General features: G+C 39.2%; 1 protein-coding gene across 1 annotated transcript in view; it reads right to left on the reverse strand.

The window, feature by feature from the left end:
* The window catches only part of LOC126251538 (axotactin), a 611,191-nt gene that overhangs the window by 240,160 nt on the left and 348,566 nt on the right, over window positions 1-22,465 (reverse strand). Inside the window, exons 15-16 of the mRNA XM_049952046.1 lie at window positions 17,936-18,166; window positions 1,881-2,056 (exon numbers count right to left, since the gene is read on the reverse strand). Of these exons, the coding sequence (XP_049808003.1) occupies window positions 1,881-2,056; window positions 17,936-18,166 (407 nt within the window). The remainder of the gene's footprint in view (window positions 1-1,880; window positions 2,057-17,935; window positions 18,167-22,465) is intronic.

Genomic DNA, 22,465 nt, shown 5'->3' on the forward strand with positions numbered 1-22,465 from the left:
CAAATGAATCATACAACAGAGCCTAAGGTGTATGTCTTTTTTAATTGCCCTGAGAACAAAAACTGCATAAAAAGCGTCACTCACATTGGTTTTTAACCGTCCTAAGCCCAAAAACTGCATAAAAGGCATCAATCACATCGGTTTTTAATTTTCCTGAGGCCAAAAACTGTATAAAAAGCATCAATCAAAATCAAATTGTATTATTAATTTCCATGTGACTGGCCCAAAACGTTCAATATGCTGTCCACCATTTTCTGCAACAAGTTGAAATTGAGAAACAGCATCTTCCACAACTGATCAGAGTGTTTCTGGGGTCACGTTCAGAATGTGTTGCGCAATGTATGCCTTCAATGTAGCTAAGTTTGCAATCAGAACACTGAACACAACATCTTTCAGATAGCCCCACAGCAAATCAAGATCAGGTGATCGGGAAGGCCAGGCTGTAGGGAAATGGCGGCTGATAATTCTAGCATTTCCGAAATGGCACTTCAGCAGCTGCTTATTTGGATTTGCAATATGCAGAGGTGTGCCATGTTGCATAAAAATGATTCCATCCACACATGCATGCTGTTGGAGAGCTGGAATGACATGGTTGCACAAAACATACTCATAGTGTTTACCAGTGACGGTACAGGTAACAGGACTGGAAACACCTATCTCTTAAAAAAAATTGGCCCTATGATAAATGATACCATAAACCCGCACCACACAGTAACCTTTTCAGGATGAAGTGATACTAGTTGATTTGCATGTGGATTTTCCATTGCCCATATTAAAAAATTCTGTATATTGACATATGTGTCAGATGGAAGTGGGATTTGTCTGTCCACAAAATCTTCCACAGCCAGTGATTGTCCACTTCCATGCGAGCAAGAAATTCTAAAGCAAAGGTCTCTCTTGCTGGCAGTCAACAGGAAGCAACTCATGCATGTGGGTAATTTGAATGGATTGCAAAGAAGGATGTTTCATAGGATTTTACACTCCGTGCTCAAGGGTATGTCCAATGTTCGGGCAATTCTCTGTGCACTACACGTTTTGCACGCCACCACTCATCTCCTCCCGCATAGCTGTTGCCAGTGCTTCCACTGATGTTGAATCAATTCATTTCCTCTCTCTACCAGGTTGCACGCCAAAAGAACCCATCTTTTCGAATTTCCAAATCATTTTCTCCAGACCAGTGGCAGTCATACGGCCAATGTCCTTTTTTGAACCCTTCAGTGTCCGGAACTTCTGCAGAGTGACGCGTGCTCAGTCATCATTTTTGTGGTACAGATTTACAAGCAGAGCGCGATCCTGCATTGAGACAGTCATGGCGAATGTTGCATATGCGAAAGGAGGAAAAGCCGTGTACCCGGCATGTTTGTACCAACTTCAATGGGTCATTTGCATGACAGGTGTTTTCATTTACATATTCTGGTGCATACAACACCATCTGTTGATCAATTTTCACACTATTCTTCTTCTTCTTCCATACACTTCCCCCTTCTCCAATAATATTCTGTTGCAATTTGACATCAATCTGACCAGCGGTGCTATTTTAACAGTATTTTGAAAGATTAATTTTAATTATAACCATCTTGTACATTTGGGAAAGACCATGCTTCTATGGCCTTAATTAGTGTGAAAAATTTATACGATTTTGCAGCTTGCAAAAAATGTGAAAATTCGATTAAAGAAAAACAAAAGAAAAAAAAAATCTTTCAGGCAGCAAAAAATTTTGCAAACCATGATTAAGAAAATTTCTTCTGATTTACTATTTTACAATGAAAATAAATTTGTGTAAATCCACGTTTTAGTGTTTTGCAGGAAACATATTCAAATACACCTTAATCTCTCATTCTTTCAAGCAAAGTAGCTCCTAATCAGTCACTGGTACTTACAGTCTGGCTGGGTAAGTTATGCTCTACAATAGTTTTTGTTGCATCTTCTGTTGCTTGAAATTCACATTTAACATGAGCAGGAGGAAACCTTCCATTTCCATCTATGTCAATCCAGTAAACACTTGGTTTTGTATACCCAAGAAGAGCCAGTTCTTCACATGTTTTCCTGTGGAGAGCTGAAAATATATACACAAAATTACTATAAAAAGACAAAGGATTATCCACATTTAAGTTATTAATACACAGAAATAATCAACATTATCTCTGGAACAAAAGTAATAACAAATGATTTCTGCAATGAAAAATAATACTGCTGAGCACTACAATTTGGAAAAGAAAGAAGAATCAGTCATTTGAAAGGAATAAATGAAATTTTAGACATTTCACCCTCTTCATGCTTAGTATTAATTATAATCTGACAAATAATTAAATGTATTAAGTCATAGTAGGTACTTCATGTAAGCAGATCTGATATTATGTTTATCTTTACCATGGAGTGTTTAAGAGAATTAAACACAGCCTTGGGAATAAATTTTTGAGGGTAGCTCAGGGAGTATGTAAACTAAACCAACAAGAAGAATCAATCTGGAAATCAAGGTAGTCCATATTAAACATTCACTAATGTACATTGTGAATGTAAGATTTTCTGTATTACACACAGATTTGCCTTTTTTACACATTTTTTTTGAAATTCCAGCACAAGTTTCAGCTTAGTGGGAACACTGCAGAGACAAGCAGTCCTTTGCTCAGGATGCTTTGGGTGTTATTAAGGCCTTTACAGATGGGTACTACCCTCTGGACCTAGCCCACAAAGACATCTCTTGTGTCATATCCATACATGCCACAAATCCTCCAACCACCCCTGAAAATCATTTGCAAAGGAGCACTCCCCTCACTACCCAATATTATCACAGCCTTTGCTAGAGCTTCAGTTACCTGTAATCATGTCCAGAAATGAGGAATATCTTACATCCTTCTCACCCCTCAAAAAGTGGTACTCTGCCACCCAACCAATCTATCAAATATGATGGTCCATCCTTATACCACCTGTCTCCAATCCCTTTCCTCATAACATACATCCATGCAGAACAACCAGGCGCTCTACACCCACCTGCCACATCCTGTTTCAATTCCCTCAAAGGTATATCTACTCTATCAGACACAGGGCTACTTGTGAAAGCAGTCACATGTATATGAGCTCTGTTATAACTTCTGTATAGTCTTTCACGTGGATACAATCATCAACCAGTTGTCTACCCATATGAACATGTCCCATCAAATTGGGGCCAAGAGTTGAGTTGGCCAGCCATTGGCAAAATACACCACTGAACTTAAAATACTCAACTTCACAAGCTGTGCCACCATCTATAACCCCCCCCCCCCCCCTCCAACACACACACACACACACACACACACACACACATATACACACACACACACACACACACACACACACACACACACACACACTGAAAATTAGCTTCTCTGAATTATGGAGCTGGGAACTGTCTTACAACACATTCTTTGATGCCATAGTTCTTATGGCCACAATACCCATCAGTCCGGTTTTGTGAATTTTACCTTTACTCCTTCCAATACTTATAAATATTATGTGGTATATAAGAGTACTTATCCAATATCTGTTTGACATACATATAAATGAAACAAGGAAAGCTGCAGAATAAACACAAAACAACAATTTAAAACTATGTTGGCCCTGGAAAACACAATAAAAATTCAGAAGATAGGGTGTAAAACAAAAATTTTAACAATCAAAAGCAGATAAATATTTTATGATAAAAGTACATTTAATCACTCTAAGTATACAGTCGTGGGCAAACAGTAGCTGAATAATGTCACTGAAAAAGCAGCTATTTTTTTTAATAAGAGACTATATTTTGTGTGTGCATAGACCAGTCCCAAAAAAATTTTAATAATCTGTAGAGACTAAAATGTTCAGGAGACAGAATAAAACTAATGCCACTGATTAAAGTCACGTAAGTCGTTTGTCATTAATGGCACTTAATATAAGTTTGGAATGAAAATTATAAAAGCTGTTTCTCTTTACTTACACATTCTGTGCCTTGTTTTACATTCTTGACAGACCTCTCTTGGAATAGAATTCATAGAATCAGATGAGTGAAATGAAAGAAAAAGTAAATTAAAAAATTAATATATTAAAAAAAGCTGATCTTCAGCTTGAAGCCAAAGGAGGCTAAATAGGAAAAAAAGAAAAAACTTTACTTTGTGTGTTTGGGAAGGGGAAGTGAGGGGGGGGGGGGGGGTGAAAGGTTAAGTCTCTCAGAATATGGCGAGAAAGATCACTGTGATAGCAAACAAAATCCATGAAACACAACCATTGATAAATAAAAAATGAAAACAACATTTATGGTAAAAGATGTGAGAATTCTGTTTTGGAAAACAAAATAACTATTTAAATACGTATAACACTCAATTTTAATCAAGTAAGTAATGAACTGGGAATATAGATTTATCACAATGGACGTGCATTACAACGGATAATTTGAAAGTCAGTGAACAAAATTACAGAACAGAGCAATAAGTATAAATAACCATGAAGCCTGGGAAAATAAGAAACTGACCAGTGTAAAAAATTCATCATAACCATAAAAATCTGCATGGTTAGAGCTCACTGAAAAATTTAATTAAGATCCAATATAATTCTAGTGATGAACTCGGCAACAGTTCACTCAATATGGAAGAAACAAACAAATACAAATGGACCACCATAAAATGCAAGACAACAAACTAACTTCAAAAAGCAGAAATGCTAGGTACCAAAAATGACTTTTTAATAATCAGTGACTCAATGCTCAGAAACACTGAAACTCAAAACTGCAAAGTCAGTGTTAGCCTAGGAATAAGAAAAACAAAAGACTATCGCAGTTCTAAATAAGGAAGGAACTATCAGAGTAGCCAGTAGCTTTTGTAGGAGTGGCAGAAGTCACAGACACTCCTGTATAGTTGTTGAAAATACATTACAATATAAAATAAGATATGATTTTGAAGCTATGATGAAGAAATATATTTAAAACATGTTGTATAGAATTATGTCAAAGCATTGTAATTATCTCTATATGCAGGACTCCAGGTGCTGAAATAACCAATTATGTTTTGCTAAATTGCAATTCCTTTTTGAGAAACTTAAAAAAGAACGAAAAACATAATGACTGCTGCTGCTTTCAACATGGATACACCTAGTAAATCAAACATATCAACACAGCTTACTGATCTGATTCAAGAATCTGGCTTCAGTCTAAACGTCACCAACTCAACAGGGCAAATGGGAGGACAGCAACATATAGACAATATTTTAACAAATTATGCAGTTGATGCTAAATTCTGCTTCAACCCAAGACTTTCATATCACTCTGATTTATTGATTGAATTGCAAAAATAAACACACAAAATATTAGGAAAACTTTATCAAAAGAAAACTCAGTGAGGAAAACATAAATTTGTTCTGTTGTAGTAATGAGGTTCAGTGGCAATTACAAAATGAATCTTCACATTGGGAAAACTTTGGGTGAGTGATTTCTGCTTGTCTTCAGTGACACATTTTCATAAGTAAACTGCTGGAGAAAGGTAACTATGATATGTGTTCATTAAGTAGTACAACACATTTCTTTTCCCAGCCAGTTTGGTTGAAAAAATGCAAAATTTGTTGTGAGACGTCAGGAAATATTCTTGCTTCAGCTGCCAATAGTTTCATGAAGTCCCGACTGGTGTCTGTAACTGATGTGTATCCCAAGAATAGAGCTGTCACTGAGTTTCTTTTGGCAGAAAACCAGAGCATCAAAATTATTTGTAGGTGCTTCCAGAATGTCTACGGAGACCTGGAAGTGAACATAAGCATGGAATTGTTGGACGAGTTGTCTGTCATCAATGACATGAGGTCGCACAAATCTGCCCAATCAACCACATGCCTGCCAGCCACACAAAGTTGTGGTTCCTGCAATGTTGAAACATGTGGGCACTATCATTTGAGGTGATCAATGGATCACAATCACACACCTTGATGCTCAACTGAATGTCTATTGGTAAAGCTGACACATTCATCCACCAGTTGGGGTACTCACAGGTTTGCGCCTGCTGGGTCCTTCACCACTTAACAGAAGACCATAAAGAACAACAAAGGACCCTCTATGCAGAACTACTTGTGCATTACAAGGCCAACCATGACAATTTTTGTTGAACACTGTCACAGGTGATGAAACATGGGTTCATCTCTTTGAACCAGAAACAAAACGGCAATCCATGGAGTGGTGTCAAAGCCGCACTCTCAGCCAATAAAGTCATGGTAATGATCTTCTGGGACTCTGCTTGATGTCCTCCCTTATGGTGCAATGATCAACTGAAGTCCATTGCGTTACCCTCATAAAATCAACAAAATGACTTCAGGGTGTTTGTTGCCACAGAAATCCAAACAACCCTCTCCTTCTCTGTGACACCACAAAGCCTCACACATGTCTGTGAACCTAAGAAGAGCTAACAAAACTTCACTGGACTGTTCTTCCTCATACATGCTACAGCCCAGATCTCATGCCCTTCGCATTCCATCTGTTTGGTTCAAAAATGGTTCAAATGGCTCTGAGCATTATGGGACTTAACATCTGAGGTCATCAGTCCACTAGAACCAAGAACTACTTAAACCTAACTAACCTAAGGACATCACACACATCCGTGCCCGAGGCAGGATTCGAACCTGCAACCGTAGCAGTCATGCGGTTCCAGACTGAAGTGCCTAGAACCACTCGGCCACACCGGCCGGCCATCTGTTTGGCCCAATGAAGAATGCACTCTGTGAAGCAGTACATGGACCATTGGGAGGTTATTATGCAGCAAGACGTTGGCTCTGGTGTCGACCAGCTGAGTGGTACCATGCAGGCATACAGGCCCTCCCAGTAAGATGACAGAAGGGTGTCACATTGATTGGAGACTATGTTGAAAATAGGGTTTTGTAGGCAAAAGAGTGGGGAACAAAATGGTGTACTAAAACCCTGAATGAAACCAACTTGCTTTTCGAAGAAGAAAGTGATGCATTACTTATTGAATGCCCCTTGTAATGATGTACACAAATGATCTGGCAGACAGGGTGGGCAGCAATCTGCAGTTGTTTTCTGATGATGCTGTGGTGCACAGGAAGGTGCTGAAGATGAATGACTGTAGGATGATACAAGATGACTTGGACAGAATTTCTAGTTGGTGTGATGGACGGCAGCTGACTCCAAATGTAGAAAAATGCAAGTTAATGTGTAAAACAAACACATAATGTTCAAATATAGCATTAGTTGTGTCCTGGTTGACACAGTCATGTTATTTTAATATCTGGGCGTAACACTGTAAAAGTGAGAACAAGCATTTGAGGATTGTGGTAAGGAACGTAAATGGTTGGCTTCAGCTTATTGGGAAATTTTAAAAAAGCATGGGTCATCTGTAAATGAGGCCACATATAGGACACTACTGAGACCTATTCATGAGTATTGCTTGAGTATTTGGAGTACACATCTGGTCACTTTAACGGAAGACATCATAGCAATTCAGAGGTGGGCTGCTAGGTTTGTTACTGGTAGGTTCAAGCAACATGGAAGTGTTATGGAGATGCTTCGGGAACTCAAATGGGAATCACTGCAGGGTAGACGACATTCTTTTCGAGGAACACTACTATGAAAATTTAAGAACCAACATTTGAAGCTGAGTGAAGAATGATCCTACTGCCACTAACATACATTATCCATAAGGACCAGAAGATAAGTATGAGAAATTATGGCACATGCGGAGGCATTTAGACATCACTTTTCCCTCACTCTGTCTGCGAGTGGAACAGGCAAGGAAACAACTAGTAATGCTACAGCACACTCTCTGCAACACTTTGTGTGGTGGCTTGTAAAGCATGTATGTAGATGTAGGCTCGACTGAAAGACAGAACTATGACTGCAATGAAAATGAAACAGAGATGTGTAGCACATGTAGCAAGTGAGTGATAGGTAGACCAAGATTTTCCTCACAGAATTCCATGAGATAAAAAAAGACTGAGACAGGAATAATATTCCTCACTCTGAAATTTATATGCTCTTATTTTACCTTCATAATATTGCATGAAAGAATGAACATTTTGAAACTTGTTTACAACTGAAGTTACTGGTCATGTCACATTAATATTGATTTGGAGAGTAATGTTAGAGGCACAGTTCAGCTTTTATGATGATTTACCTTCTCATACTACAACTTAAACACTTTAAGGTACCAGTACTTTGTCAGTGACAAAAATCATAACTACGTCACAAAGAAATCTCATGGTTAGACTTGTTCATTTGGAAAGGACGAAACACAACATGAAATGCAAATAATGCTGATTATTCAAACTGAATTGACTCATAATGATGCACGACTGTTATTGAATTAAGTAAGTCATGGTGTAAAATTTCCAGAAAAAGGCACAATACCATGAAATTTCATTGTTCAACAAAGAATAAATAGCTTCTTCTTTGCACCTTATTCAAAGAACATACTGCCTGACCATAAATTGTTTGTAACATTTGAGTTATTTGTGGTGTCACAGATACGAATTTTTCCCTCACTCACTGTTCACTTGGGAAGGAAACAGAATCAATTTTTATCTGTTCTGATGGGTTTTGCATTGTTTCATCTACATCTACATCTACATTCATACTCCGCAAGCCACCCAACGGTGCGTGGCGGAGGGCACTTTACGTGCCACTGTCATTACCTCCCTTTCCTGTTCCAGTCGCGTATGGTTCGCGGGAAGAACGACTGTCTGAAAGCCTCCGTGCGCGCTCTAATCTCTCTAATTTTACATTCGTGATCTCCTCGGGAGGTATAAGTAAGGGGAAGCAATATACTCGATACCTCATCCAGAAACGCACCCTCTCGAAACCTGGCGAGCAAGCTACACCGTGATGCAGAGCGCCTCTCTTCCAGAGTCTGCCACTTGAGTTTGCTAAACATCTCCGTAACACTATCACGGTTACCAAATAACCCTGTGACGAAACGCGCCGCTCTTCTTTGGATCTTCTCTATCTCCTCCGTCAACCCGATCTGGTACGGATCCCACACTGATGAGCAATACTCAAGTATAGGTCGAACGAGTGTTTTGTAAGCCACCTCCTTTGTTGATGGACTACATTTTCTAAGCACTCTCCCAATGAATCTCAACCTGGCACCCGCCTTACCAACAATTAATTTTATATGATCATTCCACTTCAAATCGTTCCGCACGCATACTCCCAGATATTTTACAGAAGTAACTGCTACCAGTGTTTGTTCCGCTATCATATAATCATACAATAAAGGATCCTTCTTTCTATGTATTCGCAATACATTGCATTTGTCTATGTTAAGGGACAGTTGCCACTCCCTGCACCAAGTGCCTATCCGCTGCAGATCTTCCTGCATTTCGCTACAATTTTCTAATGCTGCAACTTCTCTGTATACTACAGCATCATCCGCGAAAAGCCGCATGGAACTTCCGACACTATCTACTAGGTCATTTATATATATTGTGAAAAGCAATGGTCCCATAACACTCCCCTGTGGCACGCCAGAGGCTATTTTAACGTCTGTAGATGTCTCTCCATTGATAACAACATGAAGGAGGAGGTGATTCATGTACACTCCATAACACGCAGGTCACATTTGTCAGTTAGCTACTTTTGAGATCATTTTAGTGCAGGTGCCACAACAATCTCACTGGCCCTGCAGCTCTAGTATTTTCAGAAGAAGTAGGCTAAGAACTCTTTGTCATTGTAGTTGCATTGTTGCTACATTTAAAATAACAATGGGTGGAGATCTTTACAAAATACTGACTTCTACAGGGTGCGTCAAAAAAATGTACACACACTTTGAACTGTCATAGACAATTTATTTCCTGTTCTACAAGGTTAAATATCTGTGAGAAAGTAATGTTATCATACAATGAAGGCTTTCACAATGGTTGTGGTCCATGGAATACTTCTATTCCTAATGTTTCGTCCAATACTACGTTGAACATCCTCAGAGGTATGGCTGGTCCTGTTGAGTCCTGCCGACTGACGAGTCGGGCGTTAGAGAGTGCCCTAAATGCCGAGGAAAGTGGGTGCGGTCTAGCTTGCACATAGTAGCAGAGAGAAAACTAGTCACAGATAAAATGTAACTATCGATAATAGTCTGTCATAGATAAAAAACACTTATGGATTCTGTAACGTCACTGTCCATATCTCGCTTAATTTCAAGGCCTCTTCTTTTCTATTAAAATTATCTTCATGTTTATAAATTTCAATAGCCTCCCTATACAGTCATGGATAATAATTCGTGGTAGCACTTAAATCTGTAGTTTCAGAAAACTTAACTACATGCTCACCTGACTGAAGTGCATGTTCCGCAACAGCCGATTTATCTATTTTTCCCAGTTGGCAAAGACTTTTATGCTCCTTTACCCTCGTATTCACACTTCTTTTCGTAGTACCAATGTAGACCTTGCCACAAGTACACAGAAATTTATACACACCGCTAGATGATAATGGTGGCCTTCTATCTTTAACAGAATGAAGTACTTGTCCTATTTTCTGGTAGGTTTGAATACCGGTTTCACTATATGTTGCAGCAAAATTTTGCCAATTCGATCTGTAACCTTACTAAGGAAAGGTAAAGACACCGTGTTCTTCCATTGCTGTGTACCATCCTTGTCCTTTGGCCTGCTGTAATTAGGTCTTAAAACTCTATTAATTTCTTTGTTTGAGTACCCATTCTTTCCGAAGGCCTGTTTCAGATGATTCAGTTCTGTATCCAGATGTTCCGGAGTACAAATCCGTTTGGCCCTGTCCACTAAACTTTTGATTACACCTCTTTTTTGTTGTGGGTGATGATTGGAGTTCTTATGTATCTCTCAGTATGTGTGCCCTTCCGAAACACTTTATGTCTTAGACTGTCATCGGCCTGTCTCATGACTAACACATCGAGAAACGAAATAGCCTGGTCTTTTTCCACTTCAACGGTAAACTGAATTTTAGGGTTTATGCTATTAAGATAACAAAAAAAAATTGTCTAAGCCTTTTTTACCATGTGTCCAAACCACGAATGTGTCTACATAATGATACCAACAACAAGGTTTCTTATTTGCTTTATTCAATGCTAATTGTTCAAATTTCTCCATGTAAAAATTGGCAATTGCAGGGCTCAACGGGTTACCCATGGCAACACCATCCACTTGCTCATAAAACTCCTCATCCCACTGAAACTGGCTAGATGTGAGACAGTGTCTAAACAGAGTGGTCAAATCTTCAGGGAAAACTTCTGTTATGTAAACCATAACTTCATTGACCGGAATCACAGTAAACAGAGATACAATATCAAAACTGACCAGAATGTCAGAACTCCAATCATCACCCACAACAAAAAAGGGGTGTAATCAAAAGTTTAGTGGACAGGGCCAAACGGATTTGTACTCCGGAACATCTGGATACAGAACTGAATCATCTGAAACAGGCCTTCGGAAAGAATGGGTACTCAAACAAAGAAATTAATAGAGTTTTAAGACCTAATTACAGCAGGCCAAAGGACAAGGATGGTACACAGCAATGGAAGAACACGGTGTCTTTACCTTTCATTAGTAAGGTTACAGATCGAATTGGCAAAATTTAGCTGAAACATAAAGTGAAACCGGTATTCAAACCTACCAGAAAAATAGGACAAGTACTTTGTTCTGTTAAAGATAGAAGGCCACCATTATCATCCAGCGGTGTGTATAAAATTCCATGTACTTGTGGCAAGGTCTACATTGGTACTACGAAAAGAAGTGTGAATACGAGGGTAAAGGAGCATAAAAGTCTTTGCTGACTGGGAAAAATAGATAAATCGGCTGCTGCGGAGCACACACTTCAGTCAGGTGAGCATGTAGTTAAGTTTTCTGAAACTACAGTTTTAAGTGCTACCACGAACTATTATCCACGACTGTATAGGGAGGCTATTGAAATTTATAAACATGAAGAAAATTTTAATAGAAAAGAAGAGTTTGACAGAGCACTGAAAGACCTGAGTCGAAACAAGGCCCCAGGAGTAGACAACATTCAATTAGAACTACTGACAACCTTGGGAGAGCCAGTCCTGACAAAACTCTTCCATCTGGTGAGCAAGATGTATGAGACAGGCGAAATACCCTCAGACTTCAAGAAGAATATAATATTCTCAATCCCAAAGAAAGCAGGTGTTGAAAGATATGAAAATTACCGAACTATCAGTTTAATAAGTCACAGCTGCAAAATACTAATGTGGATTCTTTACAGACGAATGGAAAAACTGATAGAAGCCGACCTCGGGGAAGATCAGTTTGGATTCCGTAGAAATGTTGGAACACATGAGGCAATACTGACCCTACGACTTATCGTAGAAGAAAGATTAAGGAAAGCCAAACCTACGTTTCTAGCATTTGTAGACTTAGAGAAAGCTTTTGACAATGTTAATTGGAATACTCTCTTTCAAATTCTGAAGGTGGCAGGGGTAAAATACAGAGAGCGAAAGGCTATTTACAATTTGTACAGAAAGCAGATGGCAGTTATAAGAGTCTAGGGGTATGAAAGGGAAACAGTGGTTGGGAAGGGAGTGAGACAGGGCTGTAGCATATCCCCGATGTTATTCAATCGGTATATTGAGCAAGCAATAAAGGAAACAAAAGAAAAGTTCGGAGTGGGTATTAAAATTCATGGAGAAGAAATAAAAACTTTGAGGTTCGCCGATGACATTGTAATTCTGTCAGAGACAGCAAAGGACTTGGAAGAGCAGTTGAACAGAATGGACAATGTCTTGAAAGGAGGGTATAAGATGAACATCAACAGAAGCAAAACGAGGATAATGGAATGTAGTCGAATTAAGTCGGGTGACGCTGAGGGAATTAGATTAGGAAATGACACACTTAAAGTAGTAAAGGAGTTTTGCTGTTTAGGGAGCAAAATAACTGATGATGGACAAAGTAGAGAAGATGTAAAATGTAGACTGGCAATGGCAAGGAAAGCGTTTCTTAAGAAGAGAAATTTTTAACATCGAGTATTGATTTAAGTGTCAGGATATCGTTTCTCAAAGTATTTGTATGGAGTGTAGCCATGTATGGAAGTGAAACGTGGATGATAAATAGCTTAGACAAGAAGAGAATAGAAGCTTTCGAAATGTGGTGCTACAGAAGAATGCTGAAGATTAGATGGGTTGATCACGTAACTAATGAGGAGATATTGAATAGAATTGGGGAGAAGAGGAGCTTGTGGCACAACTTGACTAGAAGAAGGGATCGAAATGTGGTGAATGTGGTGCTACAGAAGAATGCTGAAGATTAGATGGGTTGATCACATAACTAATGAGGAGGTATTGAATAGAATTGGGGAGAAGAGGAGCTTGTGGCACAACTTGACTAGAAGAAGGGATCGGTTGGTAGGACATGTTCTGAGACATCGAGGGATCATCAATTTAATATTGAAGGGCAGCGTGGAGGGTAAAAATCATAGAGGAAGACCAAGAGATGAATACACTAAGCAGATTCAGAAGGATGTAGGTTGCAGTAGGTACTGGGAGATGAAGAAGCTTGCACAGGATAGAGTAGCATGGAGAGCTGCATCAAACCAGTCTCAGGACTGAAGACCACAACAACAACAACAAGAGGCCTTGAAATTAAGCGAGATATGGACAGTGGAGTTACAGAATCGATAAGTATTTTTTATCTATGACGGACTATTATCGATAGTTACATTTTATCTTTGACTAGTTTTCTCTCTGCTACTATGTGCAAGCTAGACCACGCCCACTTTCCTCAGTATTTAGGCCGCTCTCCGACACCCAACTCGTCAGTCTGCAGGACTCAGCAGGACCAGCCATACCTCTGAGGATGTCCAACGTAGTATTGGACGAAACGTTAGGAATAGAAGAATTCCATGGACCACGACCGCATAACCCAGAAGAATTATCAACAAAAGTAATGTTATGTTTCTTCAACAGGTGGCAGCAGTGGCAAGGAAGTAACTGCAACAAGACGGACGTGCATTTGAGCTTTGAATCGCCAAAGCAGATAATTAAGTGGTACTGGAAGTTTGAGAATGTAGCTGCGGTTCGAAGACAGTGGAGAAGTTAGTATGGTACAGAACCACCTTCAAGGTTAACAATTACATGTCTACGAGACAAATTCGAAATTAATGGAACAGTGTGTGATGTGCATAAAGGTCGATCAGGGTGATCTCGTACAGCTACAAGTGATGATTCGACAACTGTGGTCTTGGAACTGTTTCAGCATTGGCCTCAAATATCTTCAAGGCAAGCAGCACGTGCGAGTAATGTAAGTGGTAGTAGTGTGCTACGCATTCTAAAGAAAGGCAAGCTTTGTGTGTACATTCCAAGGCTGGTGCAACAGCTAAGTGACGACGATCCAGATTGAAGGTTAGAATTTTGTGAATGGGTCCAGCAGGAGATGGTGAGACGTGAACTGAGTTTTATGGGTAGCATAATTTGGTCGGATGATGCCCAATTCAAACTCAATGGAACTGTGAATAGGCACAATTGTGTGTACTGGGCTGAAGATAATCCTCACACTACAGTTGGAAAGGCTGTGAATTTGCCTGGTGTAAATGTGTGGTGCAATTTGTCTGCAAGGGGACTCATTGGGCCTTTCCGCTTTGAAGGTACTGTTACTGGAGAAACGTACCTAAAAATGCTTGCTGACTCCATATTCGCTGCCATTTGTGCATTATACAGTAATGATGAGTTTTATTTCCAACAAGATGACGCCCCGCCACACTATCATAGGGATGTATGAGCATAACTGGATCACAATGTGCCAGGCCAGTGGATAGGATACAGGGGACCAATTGAGTTTCCTGCATGCTCTCCAGACCTCACGCCGCTGGATTTCTTCTTATGAGGCACAGTAAAAGATGAGGTGTACAAATGTAAACCACGTAACCTGGACACACTTCGGAATGAGATTCAGGCGGTGTGCGCAGAAATCATCGGACACTTTGGTACGATGTACGGAATCAGTGGTGACTCGTACTCAGAAATGTATTGATGCTGAAGGCCACCAGTTTGAACATTAATCACATTTGCAAAGTACATTTATTTTTCCAATTGGACTTTAAGCTTTCTATTTCCAGAAATTTAACATTGTAGAACGGGAAATAAATTTTCTATGACGCTTCAAAGTGTGTATACATTTTTATGACACACCCTGTATATGGATCGGAATGGTATATGTTGTGATTATTGTCTGTCACAAGCCTACAAAATTCAGTTCTTTCTTGTGGTAATGAGAAGTGTTGGTGAAAAGAAAATGCTTTAAGGAATAAAGATAGCTACTTATTGAATATCAGAGACATCAACTCATTGAAAGGCACATAAGCAAGGCTAAGAACTTCGATAGCTTTCAGATGAATATCTTTTTGAACTACAGACAACATATACACACTCAAATTCAGCTCTCTCTCTCTCTCTCTCTCTCTCTCTCTCTCTCTCTCTCTCACTCACACACACACACACACATACACACACACAAAACTTTTATGAGTACATTATGCCCACTGACTACTTAGTGAAGGCACTGCAGCGCATTTGAGGTGAGTGACTGTGTCAGATGGAATGGGCGATGGGAGAAAGGAAGTGGGGAATGTGAAAGAGAGTTGGAGAAGAGTGGCTGATGACTGGGAGAGAGAGGCACCAGGTACCTGATATAGGAATGTGGGAGGGACGGATGGGATAGGAATGTGGCACAGGCACCAGCACTACTGAGCTTGTATGGTACATGATGATGAGGAGGACTAAGGTGGAGACGGAGCAGATGAAGGAGAGATTGCAGGGAAGAGGGTGTGGGTGCTGGGTAGGTAAAGTTATGGTGTTGGGGCAGGGGTGGGTGCGGTGTGTGGCAGGGGGCTATCAGAGACTGAGGCCAGGAGGATTTTGGGATTGAAGGATGTGATGCAAGGACAACTCCCATCTACTGGTGTTGGGGATTTTGGATCAAGAAAGCAAAGGTTCTGAGAAGCCACTGAAATCAAGCACACTATGCCCAGCAGCACGTTTCACCAATGAATGGTCAACTGTGTTCTTGCTCATGGTTTTTATGATTGCCATTCAGTCAGATGGATGGCTGGATGGTGATCATTCCCATGAAGAAGCTGTGCAAAAATTGCAGCAGAGCTGATATATTACATGACTGGTTTCAAAAGTGGTACTGCCTCTGACAGAATAGGATAAGCCTGTGAGTGAACTGGGGTAGGATGTGCTGGGTGGAAGTATGACAGGTCTTGCACCTGGGTCTTTCACAAGAGTATGACCCACATGGCTAGGAGTTGTGTATGGGTGGAGCATAAGGATGGAGTAGGATATTAGGGTGGGCAGTAGGATTTTGGTGGAAGGATTATGGATAAGGTGATCCTTATTTTCAGGCATGATGACAAACAGTCTATTCCTTGGCAAAGGCTGTGATTCAGTTATGTGACTCAAGAAAGATATTGGCTGATGACGTAGGTGTTAGTTCTTGGGGAGGGTGGCTTAGGAAAACTGTCTATACATTAAGTTTGGGAAATTGTGCCTGTCTGTAAAGGCCTTAGTAAGATCTTCAGCATATTGAGCAAGGGATTTCTCAGTATTGCAAATGTAGGTCTACAAGGGTCCAGACTAGGTGGGAGTGATTTTTTTGTGCGAAAAGGATGAAAGCTACTAAAATGCAGGTACTAGTTACTGTTAATGGGCTTCATAAGGACAAAAGCATGGATGGAGCCATCTGAGATGTGGGGGTCACCTTCCAAGAATGTGGCACACTGGGCTGAGGAGGTCCAGGTGAAGAGGATGAGAAAGAAGGTGTTGAGGCTGTAGAGGAATGAGAATAGAGTATCTTGGCTCTTGCTCCAGATCATGAAGATATCATCAGTGGATCTGAACCATACAAGGAGTCTGGGGTTTTAGGTGGTTAGGTAGGTTTCCTCCAGCCAGCCCACAAACAGGTTGGCATAAGACACTATACAGATGCCCATTGCCATGCTGTAGATTTTTTGTGTATTTGTGTTATCTGTGAGGATGTAGCTAACTATATGCTTACAGAATGAGGCTGTGGTTTGAACAGAAGGAGAGGATGTCTTCACTAGTGGCAAGATCATGGGAATGGGGGATGCTGGTATATGGGGAGATGGTGTAAACAGTGACAAGCAGATCATGCGGTCAGGATGCTTCATATTCAGTGAAGGAGGCAGTCTGTGTCTTTAAAATGGGAGGATACACTGCATGCTATTGGTTAGAGGTGCTGACTGATAAGAGCTCAAATTCTTTTGGTGTAAGCATAGTAACCAGCTACAATGCAGTGTTCAAGATAGTTAGGCTTATGGATTTTGGGAAGGATTTACAAGGTGGGTTTGCAGAGGGTTATTGAGGTGAGAAGGGACATGAATTCAGAGAAGAGATTTGGGATGGGATTAAGGATTTGAGTAGGGATTGCAAGGAATGTTCGACATCTGGATGAAATCACTGTGGTAGTCTTTGTAGGTGGAGGAGTCAAACAGCTGACAGATGTCTTATGCCAGGTAATCACTGTCATTCATCATGACAATTGTGGAAGTTTTATCTGTAGGAGGGCTCTTGATGGCTGTCCTTTCCTCCACTGCAAAATTTATAGTTCTGGGAAGGGACGTGGGAAAGGAGGATGAGGCCAAGTTGGAGGTAAGGAATTCCTGAAAGGTAACATGGAGTTGATTAAGTGGTGGTGGCAGATGGGCAAGGCTGGATGGGGAATGAACTGGTAGAGGCAACTGCTATTCATTTTTCTGCCACTGTATGTCATCATACACTTCTGAATATAATAGCAATAATCAACCAACAGAAATATAGGTCTTTTCTATTCTTAAAATGGCTCATTATTATCATCTCCACATATGTATATTAGTTTGCAATGTTACATGTAATTAAAAAATACTACATAAATCTGAATGATAATAAAATAATAATCTACAGAAATTTTAAGATGATTGTGTCAACATAATTCTAGGAAATACAGAAGTATCCATGAATTTTTTTACCAAAATGACAGTTTTTCCCAATGTATCCTGTATCACTGCAGTCACACAGAATGTGATCATCTTTAACAGAGCATCGTCCTCCATGTTCACAAGCATTTGGTCTCTTGCATGGATCAACTAATTGACAATTGTCTATAGAAACATCTCCCACTGCATGTTTTGAGCGGACAACATAGCGTGGTTCAATTGATTTCCCATTCACCACCATTAGTCGCACACATCCAACCAAGCCTGGTGGAAGATAGATAGTGCATTACAATTGGGTGAATAATAGAATATACATATACACACTTTATTATGCAGCCTGTTATTATTTACATGAGCATAATGTACTTCACCAACTATTTGTCCATATATACATGTAATTCAAAAGAAAGTACTGGTATTTCATTTACATTTTGCAACATCAAAAGTATATTCAATCATGTATCTTGGCCACAGAAGTAATTCTCCTAAACACATCTAGCTAATATTTCAGCATTGTTGAAATTCAGTGGCTTCTGCCACTCTACAAGGGCTGCTTGTATGTGGAAAAATATTAAGGATATGGTAGCAAATAAGAATAACTAACACTGCTTTCTTTTCTTTACTTTACATTGTCTTACAAGATATATGATTCTCATAATATAGGTAACGTATTGAGACAGACTTTTGTAAGAAGTCCGAATAAAACCTCTTCTAGAACCCCAAATGTTTTAAACATTTCAAAAAGTTTTGTACATTGGTTCACAGTTCAGACATCACTGCCCAAATAACACTTTGCTTTGGTATTACTTCAAATTTAAATGATATTATCCATTAAGAACAACCATGTTTACCAGAGACACACTATTTCTTATAAAAGACAACATTTTATTTCAATGGAATGGAAATCTAGTATAATGTGTGCATGCTGTTTAGAGATCTCTCGCATTGTACAGTATACCTTGGGGAGCTAAAAGGTAAAAGTGTGGTCCACACTTTTTCTATGAAAAAATTGCCATACTACTTTTCTTTAAGGATCTCATAATGTTACTGGTACATATTGACATGTCACCACTATTTACTGTTTGCTAGTTAGTAGAGTATCAGCAAAATATTTTTAACTAGATCCCCTAGTATATATTTGCAATGTGGTGAACACTGTTTTTGCGTTATTCAGCCTGAAGACTGATTTGGTGCCACTGTGCAAGTTAGTCTATCCTGTGCAAGACTCTTCACCTCTGCATAAGACCTGCAACCTATACCACTTTGAAACTGCTTACTGTAGTCAGGCCTTTGGCTTCATCTATAATTTTCATCAATTATACTTCATTCCATTACAAAATTGGTGATTCTTTGAGGCCTCAATGTGTTCTACCAATCAATTTCTTCTTTTAGTCAGTTTCTGCCATAAACTTCTTTTATCTGCAGTTTTATTCAGTACCTCCTCATTAGTTATTCAAAATGTTTATTACACACACAGACATATATCACCAGTTTGCATCTAATATCCTCTTTACTAGAGCCACTGCGACTCATTTTCCTGCCCAAAAGATGAAATGCATCTACTACTTTTAGAGTCTCATTTCCTAATTTAATTCCCTCAGCCTCAACCAATTTAACTCAACCATATTCAATTACACTTGTTTCACTTTTATTAATATACATCAAATAACCACTTTTCAAGAGACTGTCCACCTTAATCAACTCATCTTCCAATTTCTTTTTAGCCTTTGATAGAATTACAGTATCATCTGCAAATCTCAAGAGTTTTAATTTCTTCTGCTTAACTTTAACTGCCTTTCCAATTGAATGATAGAGAGGATAGGTTACAACCTAGTCTTCTCAGTTATTGCTACCCTTAGATGTCCTTTGATTCTTATAACTGCAGTTTTGTTTCAAGTTGTAAATGGCCCTTTCTTCTCTGTATTTTATCTCAGCTATCTTCAAAATTTTAAAGAAAGTACTCCAATCAACAATGTCAGAGCTACAAATGCTATAAAAGTAAGTTTGCTTTTCTTCAGGCTGTCTTCTAAGGTAAATCATAGGGTCAGTACTGCCTTGTTTGTTCCTATATTTTTTTGAAACCCAAACTAATCTTCAGTAATACTAACATATGCCAGCACCTGCCTTCCTTGGAATAGGAAGTCATCTTCTTCTTGAAGTCTGAAGGTATTTTGTTGTCTCATACAACTTGCATACCAGGTGGAATAGTTTTGTCACGGCTTATTCTCCCAACTTAGGTTCTCCAGAACACTGTCAAATTCTTCTTGCAGTATCATATCTCCCCTCTCATATTCTTCTACTTCCTCATTACTTTCTGTAACATTGGCTTCTTGTTCATTTTCCCAGTACACTAGTTCATTTTCCCTATTCATGTTCTTCTATCTTTCAACCTTACATTCTTTGCTTAGTACTGGCTTACCATCTGAGTTCTTAATAATTATACAAATGCTTCTCTTTCCTTCAAATGTCTCTTTTTTTTTCATAAGTGACATTTATCTTAGCCACAGACAAGCATGATTTTACAGCTTTGGAATATCCAGGATGAATTAATGACAGTATTATAAAAGGATTGATTCTAAAGTAATTGGATTGATAAAAAATCTATTCATGAAGCAGCAGCAGAACATACACATAAAAAAAGGTTTTAGGTATGCAAGCTTTCGGAGCCAGTGGCTCCTTCATCCAGCAGAATGGTTGAAGGGAAGGGAAGAGAGGTGAAAGAAAAGGACTGGAGAGATTTAGGAAAAGGGGTAGAGTTTGGAAAAGTCACCCAGAACTCTGGGTCAGGGGAACCTTACTTGTTGGGATAAAAAGGAAAGACTGATTCTGGTCCTTTCCCTTCAATCCTTCTGCCAGAAGAGGGAACCACTGGCTCTGAAAGCTAGTATACCTGAAACCTATTGTTATATATGTGTTCTCCTGCCACTGCTTGCTGAGTAGCATTTTTATCTATCCAATTACTTTATATTGTCAAAAAGATAGGTTAATACTCACCATATAGGGAAATGCTGAGGCACAGATAGATCTAACAAAGAGGCAGTTTTTTGTTGTGTGTACCTGTGACTCAACATTTCCACTATATGGTGAGTAGCGGTCTATTCTTGTTACAATATGGTCATTTTACAGTTTTGCATTTCTCCTCTATCCATAATTGCTTTGCCATTTTGCACTTTCTATCTGTCTCATTTTTAGATATGTGTATTGCCCTTTGCATGCATCATCATTTCCTGCAATTTTATACGTTCTCCTTTTATGAATTAAATTCGGTGCCCCATGTGTTATCCAATAATTTCTATTGGGCCTTGTCTTTTGCCTATGTGATCCTTGGCTTCCTTAACTATTTCATCTTTCAAATCTACCCTTTTGACTTCTATTGTTTTCCTTTCATGTGTTTCAGTCAACCATCTACTACTTCCTTTGAAACTCTCATAAATATTTGGTTCTTTCACTTTTCTGGATTTGATTCCCATGTTTTCCTACCTTTCTGTAATTTCCTGAATTTTAATCTTCAATTAAGTAATACATTACGGCCAGAGCCCACATCTGCCACTGAAAATGTTGTGCAATTTAAGACTGGTTTTGAAATCTCTATCTTACAATCATATAATCTATCTGAATCCTTCCATTGCCTCCAGGTCTCTTCCATGTATACAGTCTTCTTTCATGATTGTTAAATTAAATATTAGCATTGATTAAATTATGCTTTATCGAAAATTCTGCCAGGCAACTTCCCTTTTCATTCCTTTCACCAGTCCACATTTTCTGCTGTTTTTCCCTCTTTTTTTCTTATTCATTATTAGATTCTTGCATTATCCGTATTTAATTTTGTGGTTATAAACCTTTACTGACCTGGTCAGAAGTCCTGTTCTTTCTGACATCACATTTCCATAACTGCCACTATATTTAACATCAATTTATCCATCTGTCTTTTAAATCTCCAAGCTACACACCTACTTAAGGTATCAAACATCCTGTAGAACACCAGTTTGGTTTTCCTGATGGCAACATCATCCTGAGTCGTCCCAGCCTGGAGATCTGAACTGAGGATTTTTCCATCTGGAATATTTTACCCATGTTGAGGCCATTATCATTAAGACATACAATAATGTTGCATGCCATTCAGATTAGTCACTCATTCAGACTGTTGCCCTTTCAAGTGTTTAAAAAGCTTCTGCACTTCTCCAGGTATCATATGTTAGTCCAGCCTCTCCACAGATAGCTCTCTTATATGGTTGCACCTGTTGTATATCTACATATATCACTGATGTGCACAAGCCTCCCTGCCACAGCAAGGTCTCAGGCAATGACATGACTTTAAGCATATGATGGACTAGTTGTTACACCACCAACGGTTTGTCTGTTAAGATCCACTGACAGAAACAGATCAGATTTTTTAATGCTTAACAGCAAATGACAGTGCCTACAGAACACATATTATATACTGGCAATATTAAGAGAAAGAAAGATTGCTACTCACCATATAGTGGAATCAGTGAGCTGTAGATAGACGTGACAAAAAGACTGCTACACATGGGAGTTGTCGGCCAAAAGGCCTTCTAAAGT

The sequence above is a fragment of the Schistocerca nitens genome, chromosome 4, assembly GCF_023898315.1.
Source record: "Schistocerca nitens isolate TAMUIC-IGC-003100 chromosome 4, iqSchNite1.1, whole genome shotgun sequence".
Lineage (NCBI taxonomy): Eukaryota > Metazoa > Arthropoda > Insecta > Orthoptera > Acrididae > Schistocerca > Schistocerca nitens.